Source organism: Balearica regulorum, chromosome 5 (genome assembly GCF_011004875.1).
Source record: "Balearica regulorum gibbericeps isolate bBalReg1 chromosome 5, bBalReg1.pri, whole genome shotgun sequence".
NCBI lineage: Eukaryota > Metazoa > Chordata > Aves > Gruiformes > Gruidae > Balearica > Balearica regulorum.
In genome coordinates, this window is record NC_046188.1 from 25,082,723 (window position 1) to 25,100,922 (window position 18,200).

The 18,200-nt window shown below is 39.9% G+C and overlaps 1 protein-coding gene and 1 long non-coding RNA gene across 3 annotated transcripts; both read right to left on the reverse strand.

Annotated features, from left to right (window-relative positions):
* Positions 1 to 1,248: 1,248 nt before the first annotated feature.
* LOC142602011 (uncharacterized) lies at positions 1,249 to 5,293 on the reverse strand. The gene is made up of 3 exons (XR_012835619.1): positions 5,196 to 5,293; positions 2,443 to 2,563; positions 1,249 to 1,510 (listed from the first exon to the last, which is right to left on the reverse strand). It is a non-coding gene; the product is annotated as an uncharacterized LOC142602011 (long non-coding RNA).
* A 573-nt stretch (positions 5,294 to 5,866) lies between these two features.
* On the reverse strand, positions 5,867 to 17,954 carry CIPC (CLOCK interacting pacemaker). Of its 2 annotated transcripts, XM_075753817.1 has the most exons (5): positions 17,813 to 17,954; positions 16,420 to 16,497; positions 14,776 to 14,950; positions 13,698 to 13,867; positions 5,867 to 10,137 (listed from the first exon to the last, which is right to left on the reverse strand). In XM_075753817.1, exons 3-5 carry the CDS (start codon positions 14,846 to 14,848, stop codon positions 9,256 to 9,258), a joined length of 1,125 nt encoding a protein of 374 aa, XP_075609932.1. In that variant the 5' UTR covers positions 14,849 to 14,950; positions 16,420 to 16,497; positions 17,813 to 17,954; the 3' UTR covers positions 5,867 to 9,255. The 2 variants fall into 2 exon arrangements, with proteins under 2 accessions (XP_075609932.1, XP_010299635.1); XM_010301333.2 differs by lacking the exon at positions 17,813 to 17,954 and having other exon boundaries at positions 16,420 to 17,435.
* Positions 17,955 to 18,200: the final 246 nt, after the last annotated feature.

The following is an 18,200-nucleotide window of genomic DNA, read 5'->3' on the forward strand; positions in this document are numbered from 1 at the left end:
GGAGAAGAGCAAGCACTCAATAAAAGCAGCAAGTTCATCTCCACCATCAAGATACATTTCAGCTTATACATCTAGATCAAATGGGAAAAAATAATCTTTGTGCTTACAAATACACTGTTCAGATTTTTAAAAAGGAACCTGGAAAACAGGTTTAGGACACTGTGTGTGGATGGTTACCTTAAAAAAATCTATTTTCACACATCTGTGAGAAAAATACTTGGTAACCTTACTATTCAGTATTATTTTCCTTTGCCTTTGTTCTCCTTCTCCTTTACTAACAGCTGCCACCTACTTATGGTATTAATTTAGTGGAATTTACTTCATCTTTTTCCACTTTATTCCCCTCAAAGTGCTGAGATTTTAGGCGTCAGCCATATGGCAACCAGTTCCTCACTCAAAGTTCTCTTATTTTATCTTCTACCTGATGTGACTGTAGAAAAGGAATGGAAAATTACAGTGCATTGAGAACAGTGTATGATTTAAAACAAATATTTTGTCATGCCAAAGAAATACTGAGTATCAATAGCAATCACTAAAACAACATTGAGAGCTGATACTACACATCATAAACATCACACCTACATCAAGACCTTTTTTGAGTTAATGAGAAAGAGACTAGGGCAAATCTCAAAAAAAAAGGTAAAAGTCCAAAAGCATATGTTAGACATTTCAGTGCTAATGACACTTGTTGGACGTTAATTGTGTGAACACAATTGTGAATATCAATTTCATTTCAGGTTAGAGCAGTTCTGACCTGGAGCTTGGGTGCCATGGAAATGTGTAAGAGTCCAAGAAGAATTGAGTGCTGCTATATTTGTTCTCATCCCAAACAGAAACAATTTCAGGCAAATAGAGACTTATTTTCAGTCACATTTATATTTTGAAGGGACCTAAATGGATGTAGTAGGCCATTTACTGAAAAATGATGTGCTAAGGACTGATCTAGCTTCAGAGTAAGGTGTGATTAAAGAAATAACAAAAGCATTCCTGAAGTTAAGCTAAGCTGTGGAGAACAACGGGGTGTTTTCCTCCCTTCCCCATACTAATGTGAGATGCAGACAGTGACCCGTTACTGTTATTGTCATTATTTTTTAAGAGGTAATAGTGAATCTTTGCAGGACTACCGAGCATTTGGTTGTTATTCAACCAACTGCCAGAACAGCGAGACGAAACAAGCATGCGGGTGCTCCCCGAGGTGTTCACCTGTGGATAAACAGATGTTATAATGACATGGAACAGGAAAAGTGATACTGGGGAGTAATCTCGTCCCCAGAAATTCAGGGTTTTTATTTTATTGACATTCGTCTGCTTCCACTCACCCAACTAAGCTCACTGATAACCTGATGGCTGTAGTGTCTCAGGCTGGTAGGTGTGTAGGTGCTGGAGAAGCAGTGGACTTTGAGAAAAAGCAAGCCTTAGAAACTATGCTTCCCATAATTTTGCTGGCTCTGGGATCAGGCAGAGGCAGAGCCTCATTCTGCTTCACCTAACAATACGGTTTTAAGGTTGGCTGTGGAAAAAATGAACAGGGTAACAATTTTAATGTGCAGGAAAGTTTTATCTTTGCATCTCAGCCTTTCAAATAGACCCTTTGGCTTTGGCCATGAGGCACACATCCAGAGAGCCCAGCTTCATTTTGAACTGCTAGAAATTAGTCAGGGCCATTGGTGTACCTGTGCACCAAGATTTCACTCTGCACAGCATTGCCTCTCTAACTACAACAGTCTCCACCCAAACGCTGCCACTGTGGACCACAAGCACTACAGCAATAGACCTTCAGTGTAGTTCACCACTCTGCTCCGTTCCAGTTTGGGCTGGCTGCAGCTCCCATTATACATCTGGAGGCGTTTCAGTATTCAGATGATTGTCCTCAAGGTCAGACTTGCCCTCCTTGCACAATTTGTGTGGAAACAAATGTTTTGGAATTCTTTCTGGCCATTTCTCACACAATTGATGTCAGCAACCCACTTTCAGAGCATTCTCAGAAAGCATTATCACGTAAGCATGCTGCAGGCATGGTCAGCAATACGATGGTGAACAGCTGGAGCCAAATTCACTTTGATGAAGACTACCCTATTCTGACTTCCAAGCATGTTTGGACATGTTGTATAGCATTATCATTTGCATGGGAGACAATACTTAGCAAGAATACCAAACAATAGGCATTGTTAACATTCACTGTGGGTAAAACAGCTTTCCTACTGTCTACTCATATTTCACACTTTCCACACTAAACACTGCTCATCTCACAAAATAGTCATTGCATTGAACTCTGCCTCTGGCAAATGCAGAACAAGGCCTATCTGGCACAGCGATGTTTTGAACCAAACAAAACCCTTAATTTTTTTTTTTTAATTAGAGTTAAGGATATGCAGAAAAAATGGTATGTGTACTCATTGAGCTAGCAATTTTCTCAGGAGATGCTGTTTCATCCTCACTTACTCAGGAGCTCTCTATTAGTCTCCTCCTCCATCACAGTTGATTGAGCAATTTCGGCTATGTGGGCTTCTGCTTCTTCAGCATGAGATGATGGAACCATTCATCAAAGTTGGGGTCCTGTTTCCTGTACAGGCAACCCAAAACAGTCCAGATGAGGGTAAAGGGAAATAACATCTTTCCCCACCCCCACAGTCCAGACTATTTCCAGTGCTTGAGATTCACTGAAAAATGAATGCTATGACTAATGCCACAAAACACTAAGCTTCCAGCCAAAATACATTTTCATTTCCAATAAAAACACGGGAGTTTTCCATTGAAAACACATAAATTTTTCAAGCAGTCCTATCTATTAAAAAACAGTAAGGATTGGTTTTCTGTCTGTTACTGGATTTCTTAGTCTTGGTAAATATAAGTGGCCTAAAAAAACCCCTTACTACTGCTACGGAGAAAACGTAAGATTGCCTAAGTGGGTATGGTAAGAGGCATTCCAGTTCCATTAAACTAACTCAATTAATTTAATCACAATAAGAATGAGAAGAAAACAATAAAGAAGTTGATGAAAGTCCCCTTTTGGCCCTGGAAAGCCCACTTTTCCTCCATTTCTTAAAATGTACAAGATGCAGAAGAAATCTTTATGCTGGCAGCGCTCCATTTCAAGCTGGACATTATATTGCTGCAGTGCAGAATGGCAAAAGCATTTCACAAAAATTTGTTGAGCACTTAGAAAAAAGCCAGATGTATTCCTCTCATATCATGACAGCGGCTTGATTTCCACTTCAAGAAGTAAATCAGGACATTTTAAACAATGGTTATTAAACATTTTTAAAGTCAGCAAGTCTGAATAAGTTGTGATTGAAAATTTAACAGGAGCTAACCAAGAAGCTCTCTGGACAACCGATACTATTTCAATGAATTTCAGACCACTAGGAGAAATTTCAGAGGACTGAGGGGACAGAAGAACTAATACAGCATCAGCTTTTCAGTGGGTAGGTACATTGACTGGACAACTGAGAGAAAATAATGGAATAACCCATAATTTTTGATTAATCAAGGACATAGCAAAAATAATTGAAATTAATGAAGCTTATATGAAATAGAGATGGTCAAATAAAACTGACTCCTTATTTTGATAAACTAGAATTAAAAATTGGTTGAGGACAAAGCAAACACAGATATAATATTTATACTTCTGATGGGCATTTAAAAGTGTGCCAGATGACACAGACTGAAGCCAGATTATACAAAATAAACCAGATGGTGTGAAATGCATTACAACTATGGTTTCTGAACTCTGTATAGAGTCTATTAAATACTACTCTTATTTTGAAAATGGTATAAAATTGGTTCTTGATTGTGACATTCCAATTATTCAAAACAATATTAAACAATACAACATAAAATTACTTTTAAAATCTAAAGGTAAAAAAGTTTTGAGGGAGGGAAGCAGAGGTAACTAATGAATGCAATTGGTCACTTATTAAAAGCAGTTTGTTTTGCTTTCTGGTTGCAAACTGCATTCAAAAAGTACAGAAACATACTTAAAGGACAAGGGTTCACCAACCACAGAAGCAATTTGTCCAATCCCATACCATGGCCAAGGCTGCTATAAAAATGAGGCAGAGTAGCAATACGGAGGGTTGATATTGTACAACTGCTTTAGCAATCATGTTTTGCTAGTGTTATAATTAAAAATGCATTTAAACAATTTTAAAGGATCCAAAGAGTGCCACAGATGAATAAAGGATTCAAAAGACTTGAGAACTTAATCAGTTACTTTAAAAAAAGAAAACTGAAGAATTACTTGTTCGGTTTGTAAATGCCTACAGTGAAAACAGCAATGTCACAGCATGCACTTCCTTTTAGCAGACAAAAGGCAAAAGATCTGACAGCTGGATACTGAAAGATGACAAATTCAGGCTCAATATGAAAAGCACATTTTTAAACACTAAGTAATTACATTTTTAACAATTTGGGTGGATGCTTCATCGCTAGGAGCTTTCAAATCAAAGCAGGATGTTCCTCTAAAGACACGCTTTATTTCAAACAAGAATTTGAGGAAGTCTTGGAAATTGTGCCCTGCAAGAGAGCAGACTGAACACATCACGTCTCCTTCTGAATCAGATTACACTGGAAGTTAAGTTTGTCTCATGGACGTACCATAAAGGAGGTACAGATTTAAGAAGGGAAGGGAAGTCTCATGCATTTTAGACACTCAAGACCATGCAATACAGTTGGGGGTATATGGCTGCATTACACAGCGGCCTGAAAGGAAGCATCACCTAGATACAGCAAGAGCGTAACATTGCGTAGGTAGGGACCCCACATTTCTGTCCCAGGAATCATGAGAATGAAAGCAGTAACAGCACGCTATGTTCAATCTAGCAGATGTGAGAAATTTTGCATTCCAAGACATTCTTCAGCCCAAGCCTGCAGGGGTACTGTTCCTTTCAGACCGTTCTTGTGTCATGAGAGAGAAAACCAAGACAGATGCAGTGCACCTAAAAGAAGCAATTCACCTTTTTGGTTTGAGTGAAATAAAGGTGAACAGGCCTGACATCCTGCAGATAGACTTCACCATGTAAAGAAGCAGCTAGCCCAAAGAGATACAGAGATCTGAAAATTTCCTGCTTGAATTGTACCCATATCTTTTACAAATACAAAATCTGCAAACATTGTTTCCAGTCTCAGAGAATAAAATTATTTCAATTGACAGCACTCCTTTTTTGGATGCAAAGTAACAAGATTCAAGTTATTACCTTGTCTGGTGCCAAGTAAGAACTTTAACCAGAATCTTTTGTACCTTAGGGCAGGATCTCAGGCCACAAGGATGTTCTGGGCATGCCTGCCTCATTCTGCCTCATTCTCTCTCTAAGAGTCATCTTTGAAAAGACCATGTAAAGATGACCACGTTTTGAAAAAAGTATTTTCGTGAAAAGCCGGTATACAGATTTAGTTGAATTTTCTTCAGGAGAGTGAGAGTAAAATTTTTCACTCAAGTAATTCTTTCAGTAGCCAAGATCATTACTTCACAGTTTAGAACTTCTGCATACCCAGCTGACAGAATTAAGATGCAGTGTAGGAGTTCGCCCTGCACAGACGGTGAGCATAATGTACAGTCATCACATAGAGATAACAGTTCAGAGATAAAAAATCCTTCCAGGTTGTTCATGACAGATCTATGGCAATGGTCACCCACGACAATGTATTTTTAGAGTTCTGTACAGACCACTTTTACTCATGCTCCTCCTAGAGACCCTTTAATTCATATATACTGTTAAAGCTCACGACTCCCTTCAGAGAGATACATCATAGTATCACTTTTGGATCTGCACTTTCCCACATGGGCAACCTGCTGTTGTGGAGCTGTATGTAAAGCATGCTTTGGAACCAAAGACTTTGCAGCTTAACAGCATTAAAATAGTCCACAAACTTTTCAAGTATATACTTTATTTCATTCATATTTCACAGTCTCTTTCTGTAAAGTTTTAGCAAAAAGGTCACGGTCTGTAACAGAGTTCTTAGGCTACTGTATTCAGAGCTGGTAATGGACTTCAAAAGTACAGAAAATGTTTACATTCCAACTAGAGCAGTAGAATTTCGAAAATACATAATCAAAGTAATCAAAAATACCAACATTTATTACAACTTAATAGAAAAACAGCAGCCTGACCCATCCAGCTACCCCACCTACCTGTTGTCAGCAGCAACCGAAGCCCCAGCAAGCCATCTGATTGACTTCTTAGACTGGGACAGCTGTCTTCAGCTAACTTGTTAATACAAAGTCTTGCTACTTCAAAGGTCAAGAAAATCCGTAAGTTCATTGCTTACAGGTTTCCAATCAGAGAGGTTAATGTTTCTGCTGAAATCTACTGGACCACTTCCCGAGCTTGCCCAGAGTCAGGACCCATTCTAGTCCTGATGCAGTCAACTAATTTTCTCAACACACATCCAAGCTAACCTATTTTATTAAGTTGCAGTCAAGAAAGGAAAGCCCTCATTGTTTAAAGGTTTATCAGGGCTTCCAGGAATAAAGGTAGCTAAGAGAAACTGAACAGAATGGTACTTGATGACATAGCTATCACTAGGGACCTTCAACATCCTTTTTCTTTTATATAGATGTTGCGTCAAAATTTGCAGTTATCTAGGGATATGGTTCCTAAGGGGCCCCAGATTTATATATAATAGTTCCAGAGTGGATTTTTCTAGTTCAGCAAATACTATTTAAGTCTGGACTGATGCCCAGTAGATTTCTAACCAGCTGCTGGACTTCACTCACAGATTTACTCAATATATATTTATACAAATTACACCAGCTGAAAGGCCTATCAGCTATAAGCACACCCACTTCAGCCCACCCTCAGTGCCATCAGGGGAAAAAAATACATGTGGTATTGTTATGAGAGATTTCTATCAGCTAGAGTCTCCCTAAGTCAGGCGATATTACCCTGCAAGGCCAATTTTTTTCCTTCCTTTCACTCTATCAGAGCAGTGGAAATACGGTGGAGAAGAAGTCACCAGTAGACTCACTTTTTCTTGTCTCAAAACAGCTAGAATTGGACTTCTTTTTTTCTGACTTCCTTTCATCTCTGAGTAGTCTGAGCCCACCATCTTATTTTCTAGGACAATCACTTCCTAAAAATATGTATATTCTGAACTTCAAATTCTCCTATTAGATGGGTAAAATAAGAATTTTATGAAGAGAAAGACATCCTATGCATTTTCTCACCCCTCACTTCTAGACCTATTGCAGGTATCCAATCAATGGAACTGCCTCTTCTCCTTCCTGTAAGAAGCTCAGAAGAAACAGGCTTCTCTTCTGGGATTCTTTCACAAATGGCCAAAGGTGCCATCTCATCTATCCTGCCAAATGTCATTCTGTGCAGATATCACAACTGATTCCACTAAGACCTAGATCAGACATGTCCTACATTACTACACCATACTATGCTGCCTTCCTGCCTTCTGGGTTTGCTGGCTGAGTTTCGATATTGCTGTGCTGCGAGTTATGAGACATCCTCGTATGCACAATAATAGCAGGTATATTTAAAAATACATGACAGAACACAGTCTATGAACACCTTTCTTTTAATCAATTCCTACGTACTGCACTAGTCTTCTGCAAGCAGGCAGGATACCGTGAAAGGCATGGCTACTAGTTTGCTACAGTTCCACTAAGGTGAATCCTGCCACAAAATTTCTCTCCAGGCCTATGGCTAGTACAAATATGACTCACATTTCTCCTCTTTGTGAGGCATGTACGGCACTTCATCCGTGTCAAAAGACGGGAAACCCTTACAAGAGAGAAGCCCCTTACAATTTCTCTAATGCATATATTTGAAGTAGACTACAGCAGCATTCTCTACAGTCTTCTGCAACAGGTTCCCAGAGGCATCAGAAAATTGAAAGGTCTAGTCACAAATTAGCAAGACATCCACTCTATTTTCAAGCTTCTTTTTTTTAAGAATCTGAAACAATTGATAGAAGTGATCAAAGCATGAAGATAACTGGTCACCTAGACTGCACAATTTTTTGAAAACAGTGTCACACAGAAAGGAACACATCGTAAACAATCCAGATTCCTTAGCTTTCTTAGACAAAGCCATTCTTAGTTCTCTACAGAGACTGCTTCTGAAAAAAAACCAACCCCTTCAGACTGGAGAGAGTGACATAGTTAAGTGTCTAAACTGAAATGAAATAAATGTCTGTAGAACAGCTTTTGTAACATGACTACTGTGGATCTCTACTAGTACGGCCTAATACCTTATGCACACACTGGTGTTACCTGTATCTCAAGGCAAGCAGGCTAGGAATGATATAAATTTATGTGGAGGTAAAACATCTTGGGGTTGGTTTGTGGGGTTTTTTTGTTTTTTTACATTCAAACTCAGGTAGATAAAATTTTTAGGGAGATTACCCAAGCTGAGATCTCTCTTGTAAACTAAAGATACACGTAACAAATAATATGCAACTAGTCTTGCCAAATTAATCCTGGTGAATGAATATCTTTCTTGTACTGTTTAAAAAAAGTCACTGCAGTCTTTAATAACAGTGTTTAATCTGTTAGCTATCAAAAAAATCCAAAGCCACTTGCCTTGTACACTTGTTAGCCATTAATAAATACAGCTTTGGAACAACACTCCTAGTGCAACCCTTGGGATTTTCACTCACTCGACTGGACAGATCAAAATCAAAAAAGTACACTCATCAAAACACATCATTTCATTTGGGTCTTAAGACACTCATCTCTGACCAAAGACTGAAATGAATATAGAATACTGCTTCAGCACAAGCTGACTCAAATGCATTAAAACCCCAAAGCAAGACTCTGTTACAACAAAGGACAGCGACAGCCTGAAGATATCACCCCACCAACATGAGTTTCCTCTTCTCACACCAACTCCCTTTATCTACTTGCACCTGATGATGGCCCAATACTGGGGCCTGTTCTGCTGTTCCATTCTCAGAACTGACTATCTGAACACAGGAATAGGAAGATGCTTGCTTGCTTGCAGAATACTGCAAATGACTGTCTTTTCACTGCAAGAATGGGAACATGCCAGCAGAGCGCATCCAAGCTTCTCAAGTCCAAGGAAGTACATAGAGTGCACATGGAGATCAAGGTCACACTGAAGTAGTAAGTACCCATTCTGTCAAGACTCTACCGTGCTATTTCAGTCCCACAACTGGCTCTGAAGACAAGCTGTTAATGGCATGCCACTTCACAAGTCTTGGGACTCAGAAAATGCTCAAGTAAAAGCTTGAGACAGGAAACAGGAGGCACAGAAATAACTTGACCAACAGCTATATATCTTTTTACTACATGTTGGGATAAGTGGGATCTTCAAGGTTGCTATCAGCTTTATCAGATCCTGTTAGAGATGCTTCTAGCTCTGCCCACGACTGTGGAGCATTGTTCTTTATTGCCTCTATGAAAAGCTGTGTTTGGTGCTTCAGCCGGTCCAGCTCGGCCTGAGTCACCTGGTTCTGATGAATGAGCTCCTTGGTTTTTAAAGTGATCTCCAGCAATCCTGACCTGCGTAGCACAACGAGTGTGTTCTGAAAGCGTCTGCACTTGCTTTGTTGTTGCAAGAGCAGCTCAGGGGTAGTGCAAATCTCTTCTGGTATCAATGGGGGGCTCCACACTGCAGACTGCATCGTAGTCTGTGCTGCACTCTCGCTCTCATGAGGGGTGCACTTTGTAGCCTGCAGAGCTCCAAAAGGCAAAAGAGGAGTCAAACCCGGCATTTTCTGACTGTCACTGGAAACACGATGAAAACCAGGAAGAGCTGACAGTTTTCCACTTGTCACTAGAGTTGAAGAACCTTGCTGGTTAGAATCTTGAAGGGTCTTAAAGCTAACTGGTAGGTGCACAAAAGGACTAGTAGACAAGCCTGTGCTCCTCGATACAGGAGAAGTCTCCATCTTGGGTGCTTCTGTGCAGAGTCGTTTATGGCAATTGGTTTCCTGATGTTCTTCTACATCAAAGGAGTGATCTCTTTTGCAGGGCTGTGGTGCTATTTTGGGATAAGAATTCAGGATGGGCAGGTAATTAGTGGAGTCATTTCTCTTTTTCCCAACAGGGTGAGGGTTAATGGGAGGTGGGATTGAGGGACGAAGAAACACTAGCTGTGGCTGAGCTGGAATCACCTCAAAGGATGGCTGCACAGTCCAAGATTGGAGCTGTGATGATGAACTCCCCTGAGAAGCACAAACAGGGAAAAAACAGAAGTCTTACAATAGCACTGTAGAAGAGGATCAAAAAACTTTAAATGAAATAGGTGGGCTGTGCCGTTTCTTCGTATTTGATATACATTGTCCAATTAATACGTTCTGAACAGTTTTCCATCAAACTCATCCTTTTCCTTCTTTGACAACAGATCATAGCACCAGAACCAAAGCTGTAATCCATAATCCTTTTTCATATGGAACAGCAAATACATTTAAAAACAATTCAATCTGAATTTATACATGCTTTCCTAAATGAGGATTACAAAGCATGCTTATATTGTGCAACATTCACCTAAAAGTTCGACCCAGACTTAGGGTTGAACAAGTGTACAGAAAAGTTGAAAAATAATTAAGCACTGTGCTTATGAAAATATTTTAAAAAGGGTCTGAAAGAGACTGCACAGACATTTTAGGAACAATTCAGACTCCTTTGTTGAAAGGCAGCAACTCTAATCTTGTCAATTCTATTCTTATAGCAAGCTTTTGAAATGGTTATTTAAAATAGACGACAGCTGTTCAGTAAGTCTTGCAATCTTAAGTACAATACACAGTTTCAATAAATTTAAAACCATGAAGTAGGGGAAAAAAAAGCTGAATATAAACCAATGCAAGGAAAAAAGCTTGTTGTAAGCCCAGAGCAGTTTAACTCCCTATCTCTGGTGAAATAGTGCACACAAATAAACCTTAAAAGCATTTTATTTCAAGAAAAATGACCAAGTTTTTACTCCCTCCCACAAGCCATTTTCTGCAATATAGGGGAATACATCAATTTTTACAAGACATTACCTCTTTCTCCTGCAATACATTACTACGAATCTTCATGAGATCTCCTGGCCAAAAAGCATGCCCACTTTTCTCCAAAAACATCAAATGGACTAGTAAGAGATAGTATTTCTTCCTGAAGCAAAATCTCACTTCTTAATATATTTCAGTCATCACCACTACAATTATACTAATATAATATACTGTCAGAAGCTTTTCCAATTCCTTACGACTTGGAACGCTACTGGCAGGCCTGCTGAAGGCACAGTTTTTAGCTAGTGCAAATACATTTTACTATTTTTGGTACTATACTGAGTCATCTGAAATCCATCTCCTTTCCTCTAGTCTCATAAGATTTAAACCGGCAAATGCTAACACACTTTGCTGAAGTCCATTCCCCCAGTACAGGACCTGAACTTGTCAAAAGCAGGTATTACCCACTGATTAGGACAGAGACTCGGAGATGAGATTCAATTATCTACTCTCACACAGAACTTCTTTGGTTCAGTGGACAAGATGCTTACGGAGTAGGGGTACAGAACAACTACCTGTAAAAAAATAAATATTACTACCTTATCACAGAAGAAAGAACAAACACATTCAAAAGAAAAGTGTTTGGAGAGGATAAGAGTGAGGAAGTATATACATATTATGGCTATATATACACAGGACAGAACATGCAGCCTTAAGGAGTAAGGTTTTGGGCTTATAAGTTGTCATTTACTGCACAATTGCACAGTATCTAGCACAGCAGAGCCCCAAAATTATTGAGGCCAAAAGAGCTGTGGTAACTGTTTATCTTGTTCTTGGTTTTTTTCCTATCTCCGATATTTACTTTCTTCTCCTTTCCACTCACATTGCATTCTGCTTTTGTTCTCCTACCCAAAAAACTCATTTTTAGTATAGAAGGACATGTTTATTTTGCTAATGCTGCAAAGTGGTTTTGTTGTTTGGGTTTTTGGTTTTTTAGGGGTTTTCAAATGAAAGCTAACATCCTGCGTGTATCAGTGCCACTTGTCTAAAAAGCCTTCCTACTTATTAAGGACTTTTACAACACTTACAAGCAACACTGTCTCAGGGAATTAATCCCTGCTTTTTTTTTTTTTTTTTAAGTAACATTACTGTTAGCTGTTTACACTCTGAAATTGGGACAGCAGGTAACCATCACTCCGCAGGATCACAGTGGTTCTAAAACAGAAGGATGATGCTGATTGAAATTGAAACTGGAACAAATAAACAGCAGTAACTGGATGCTGCTTTTTTTTTTTTCCTTTTGGTCCAGCGAGCCTAACTGAGCACTGTGTTGAAAAGACCATTTTAAAAAGATGACAAGCATGACTGAGGTAACTAGGCAAAATGGAAAGAAGCAGAAAGACACTTTATTATTATTATGACCTAGACTTGTTGCTTCTGTTTATTGCAGTAAACATTTTTCAATTTAACGTTATTGTCCTTAACCATACATAATTAGACATACATGTTATGATGCACTGCTCAAGAGAACCAAGTCTGGTAATTTTATCTACCTCCAACTCTTCTTCCCCAAATTCCCTTCTTGCTATACTATCAGATTTGGGTTTTTTTATAAAGATATATACACACACACACATATATATATTATATATAAAAGCTACTTATTATTAGCTGCTACCTCTTAACAGTTTGCAACACAACCTGGAGTTTAACAGACTACCACTGCAATCAGTGTTTAATTTTTGAGCTCTGGGCCAAAGGCTATCAACCTTTGGTGAAGTTTACCTACTCCCTATTATATGAAAACTTCAGCATTTGTTTAGATGGTATTTTGTCCACACATCTAGGAACATGACTATAAATTTTTTTTTTTCTTGTCAAGATAAAGCACAATGCTCAGAGATCAGAACCACCTCCCCCACAAATGCATAATCTGCCAAGTGCTAACAGAAACCCGTATCTGTGTTAGCATTGACATACAGTATTTGAATTTAATACTTTTTACTTGTTGTCATAACAGATTCAGCAGAAAAAGGATCAGGATCTGTATTATTTTTTTCTCCCTGTATTGTCAGAAATATTCTAATAAAAACCACTGAAGAACTTTTGCTCTGCTCAGAAAACATGAGTGAGTACAGAGCAAAAGGTCTAATAATATGGCAATACTTTGAATTTGGAGTTTGTGTATCTTCTGTTACAATGTTTAAGTTAGGAATCTCACAGATGTGCTGGAGGAACAACACATAACAAGATACTGGAGGACATAAATAGGGAATGTAATTGTTGCAATGTAAGCCATCACATACAATTAAGAGAAACAACTATTACACAGCTAACTTCAGATACAGATTTAATTTCTTCATTTATAACATTCTGGATTAGTGTTGCCTATTGCACATAATGCACTTATAGGACCTAAGAACTAGGAAGCAAAACCTATCATCCTACTTTACTGTATTTAATGAAAAAGAAAGCATCAGCTTTCAAAAGGAAAAATGCTCACTGTTTTTGGTTTGATCTTTGATGCTATTCACATAATTCTTAAAGATCTATTTTTTGGGGATCCTTTGAGACAAAGAGGTTTAGTAGATGTAGCAGAGCTTCTTCATTTCACATTTTTTCCATCTTAGTGATTCTAGCTCCCTCTCAAAAGAGCAGGCTATCACAATAGAACTTTTCAAGTTACCAGCTACTTCTGGACTGCAACAACTTTGTAAAATCTTTCTGAAAAGAAAAATATTAAAAAAAAAAATTAAGAGCACACAATATTTTTCAACATATTATTTCTTCCCTACCTGCTTAACTAACACATTTTTCATTACAACCATAGGAGAAAGTGAGGGAAAGGAGTTGTTTGTGGTCACTGGGCATTGCCAAGGTCCATCCTCTGTATTCCAACACAATGCATTCAGCACATCCTCTGAGTCAGTCTGCTCCATAGCACTAAGGCACTCTGAACTTCCATCTGCCAGATGTAGAATTCAGCTGTTAGTTGTTTCACATGCAGCATACTTGCTACATCCTTTCAGTTCTACTATTCTACTTCCTTTCAACCAAGCCACAAGAACAATAAAGTTTAGTTCTGGAATACCAATAAAATTAGACTTGCTGTGACAGCTGTCAAATAGCCTTTAATAAAAGGCTTTATATTTCAGACCAGTTCTCATGCAGATATTGTCTCCCAAAAAATCTATTACTTTTTGTTCTTTCATATTTAGTTTCCAAGGGACTACACACTATCATGAAGACTGCTCTAAAACCTGGTACAGGAAAGAACTATGGGGTCCAGCTCTGCCACAGCTGTAATCTGTGCTGCAGGCATTTTGTGTCTTAAAGTCTTCTATCTACAGACTCAATAAGGCAGATCTCTCTCACAAAAGCATTATTTTTTCTTTTAAAGGCCATCTTTGCACAGTTTTACTGAGTGTTAAAATGACACACCATGTCTACATTTTACTGATGTAACAATTATTGTCTGGTTTATCAGGCTCTACTGACAATCTGGACAAATCCTGAGAGACATTAGAGGGCATAATCCAATAGTTCATTCACCACTGCAAAGAACAAAAAGTAATTCTGCCATCCCCACTTCTAGACTCTGAAGTCTAAGGTTCTTCCATTCATTTCTTTATTTTAAATTCTCATGCCATTCAAATTCACAGGATGAGGTTTATAACTACATAAAGCTCCACTCCAAAAAAGTTTAATGGTAGGATGATTACAGCTGCAACCTATCTTGCATACAAAGGCCCTCACAGGTAATGAGACATAAAATGTAAGGGGCTAGAGTCAGATTTGTTAAACATCCCCAATAAAAGCAAAGTCTGAGCAAGATAACACAGAAAAAAGAAGTAAAATAGTGGTTTTCTAAACCTGAATATCCAGAGTCCTTGTCAGATTCAGCTGCCGCCATGCTGAAGTGATGTTTCAAGCTCTTCATTTCCATCACTTTGCCCAATAGTTCCTTGAGGGTCTCAATAGATGACTATTGTGTCTCCACGTTTCCATAGTGCTGCAGACAGTTTTTAACACCTTTTCCATTGAGGAACTACAAAACAGTTAAGAACAAAAATGGACTTTCTCTGAATCTGAAGAAAGTATCAGTATAAAACAACAAAGGTGGTCACGTTTCTCCTTATGGAAATCTGGTTATCAAAGGTTTGCTGTATCTGTTAAGCAATTCATAGAATTCTATTCAACTCCCAGCTTCACATTTGCCACGTTTATCACACAATTAGGTTAGCAAAGGCTTGTTCAATAAAACCACAGTTTGTTCCCTGCAAAACTCTCTGAACTATGAGCGTTTAATAATGCATTACAGAGTAGAAAAGATCAGCACAACTCTTTGCATCAACTGACAAGTTACTCTGTAGAATTTTCTGGACTAAAGTTTCCCATCTGCCTTCGGCTGATTTTTTAAGTTTCAGGAAAGTTTCCATGATCCAATCTTTCAGTCCCCTGCATCAACGACAAGAGAACCATATCATACCAAGGCACGGCTGTTGAGTCCTTTAGGGGAAGTTAAAAGATGCCAAAAACCCCTAAGGCATAGGAAGAAATTAACTGAAGCAGAAATACAGCACCGATATTTTACTTTTTAAAAAAAAAATCTTCATTTTTCACTAGTGCTGTGAATGCTATCAAAGAATCAAAGGTATTTTAGAGGTACTGAAGACATGGATGCAGTTGAAGGGGCAGAATGCACCTGTTTCATTCAGCTCCTTTCTTCAGTGGCTGAGCAAGTCAGAGTACAGGTCAGCCAATCTTATAGAATTACCTGAAGCAGAGCCATTTCATATTTAAAATTACTGAGTAAAGTACACAGTAGATTCACCAGGAGAGCACAATGCATAAATAGTTTCTCAGTTATGAATTCTGTCAGACAAGGTAATAATTCCTTACTGTATACACAAAACTTGGGAAATAGCAATGTGATTTCCTGATCTGCTAAAAATGTAATGCCCAATTCTACAGCAACCTGTTCAGCAATCTGGGTAACCAAGATAAAACAGCAGATAAAAAGTATAATGTTGTTATATGTAATTAAATCAGTGCCCCTCTGAGTCACGTTGGATAGTTGTGTATCTCTTTTTACACTGCCAGTGAGCTAACTGGAGACTTTCAGAATAGAAATATCTCAAATTAGTTTTCTATCTACATTTTATTCTTTGAATAATGTAGTAGACATGGTTCTCCACCCCCAAAAATCAAAACAAACTAGAAGCTAAAGGTTATTCATAAGCAACTTTTTTTTTTCCAAAAATTAAAAGTTACTCAGGCCATATTTATCCTGCAAAAACTTAGCTATCCCAGGGACTGAATACCCAAATAATTACTCTGAGCTGGGTGAAACCCATACAACAAATACAGCTGAACCTGCAAAGCTACAATTTTGTTAATACAGTCTGTTTCACTCTCCAGAGTAAAGTTGGTCATCAGAGAAAATAAAGTAAGTGATCAGAGAACATGCTGGGGCTACAGAAACCCATACTGCTAAAAGCGCAACACATACTATACCTGCAACGCACTCCTAGGGGAGACATGGCTTTAGAAATGCCCTCTTCTTCCCACACCCAGAATGAGAACACTGGAAGGCTGAAACTAAAAGCTATGAAAATCAGAAAAATGTATAGTTACATTATGGCCTCCCATACTACATACTTGTCACAACCTTCAGCTGCTTCCTGAGGGTAGGCAGACTCTAGTAAGACAGAGCAAAGTTTCTGCTGCTTTTAAAGAAAGTAGCTGAGAGTTTGGCTAACAGAAAAACGACAGGATGAAGTGTAGAAATTATGTCTAACATTATTTGTAAAAATGACTTTCCTATAAAGCAACCCTTTGAACGTCTGTCTCATGTTAGAGATGTATATCTAAATTACAAATACAGGAATTTGCATCATAGTCAGGCCAGCAGTGCAAGCTACTTCAAATGACATTGCAGCAGACCTTCTAGAATAATCTACCCTGAAAGGCAAGTCTTTTTAAGGTCCTGACAACTGGTTGTTAGAATTTAGCTCCAAGATCTTGAGCCTTGGCACCTCCAGTAATGAATTCTGTACGTTAGGTAACCGTACTGAGATGGTAGGATGACTGTCTGTATAACTACAAGAAAGACAGAATAATGGTCAGCAGAAGATAATTTCCTCAGTAGCTATTCACATAATTTTCACTTTCCATCTTCAATCACACCTGCCAATCTGTTAACAGGTATGGAGCAAACAAAACTACACAAGAGCAACCTAGATGCTACCGCTAGAATGAAAGATGAGTCTTAAGTCCTGATCCACACTTTCATTACTTATTCCTTTCCAAATCAAATGTATTTTTAAGGAAAGTGATACATATTGATGATAATCTCCAAAAAAGCAGAACTAGAAACAGAAGGAGGGCTAAAAATAAGTAAAATAAGAACATGCTATCTACTTAGCCTTGCATCAAAAGAAAATTTGGTAAGGGCTGGTACATCTTCTCTTCCCTTACACAAAAAAACCAAACCAGCAACAACAGCAAAACCACAACCGAAACTAAACAAACCAGAAGCACCACTCCCTCGAGACGCGGGATCCCTCCTGCCCCCCCGCCCCGCCCGGGGGGAAGCACCGGGCGGCAACCCCGACGCCCAAGGCCCTCCTTCTCGCAGCGGCGAGAGCTGATCCCACCCGAGCGCCTTCCCAGCGCTTTGCCCGCACGCCAGGCCCGGGCGGCGGGGAGCCGCGGAGCTCTGCCCGCCCCAGCCGGCCCGGCGTGAGGTGAGGCCCCCGCACAGGCGGGCCGAACCACCCGGCGTTCGGGCCCGAGCCGCCACCTCGCCACAGAGCGAGGCGAAGCAGGCCCCGGCGATGACCGGGAGTCCCCAGGCCCCACAGCTGCCACCGTTCCCTCACGGCCGCCTCCCCCCGAGCCGGGCCACCCCTCACCTGGATGCGGCCGCCACAGCGTTAACCCCGCCAGGCCGCACACGCGCAACACCCTACCATGGAGCACACACCTCCCCCACCGCCTAGACAAACCCACTCCGGAAGAGGAAAGTTGCCCTCCCGGCTCCCAGAGGCGCACATGCGCACAGCGAAGCTTGCCCGCGCCGGCCCGCCGCGCTCTGCGCTAGCTGGAGTCGGGGTGGTTGCAGCGCGCATGCGCCTCCACCATCCCCGCGCTGGGCTGCACACGGGGCGGAGGGTTGGCGCGGCGCCGTGGTGCGCGAGGCCTGTGCGGCTGACAGGGAGCTAGGCGGGAGGGCGGACAGCAGGGACAGGCTCGCCACAGGAGTCTGTACCACAGGCCCTCGAGTGCAGTGGGCA

What these genes read in the sequence shown, in the direction of transcription:
- CIPC (XM_075753817.1), bottom strand. Translation starts at nt 14,848, where the DNA reads ATGGAAATGAAGAGCTTGAAACATCACTTCAGCATGGCGGCAGCTGAA. An exon ending in CAAGGACTCTGGATATTCAG is followed by an intron (nt 13,868 to 14,775) that starts GTTTAGAAAACC and finishes TACATCTGGCAG; the next exon opens with ATGGAAGTTCAGAGTGCCTT. An exon ending in AAAATGTGTTAGTTAAGCAG is followed by an intron (nt 10,138 to 13,697) that starts GTAGGGAAGAAA and finishes TGTGCTTCTCAG; the next exon opens with GGGAGTTCATCATCACAGCT.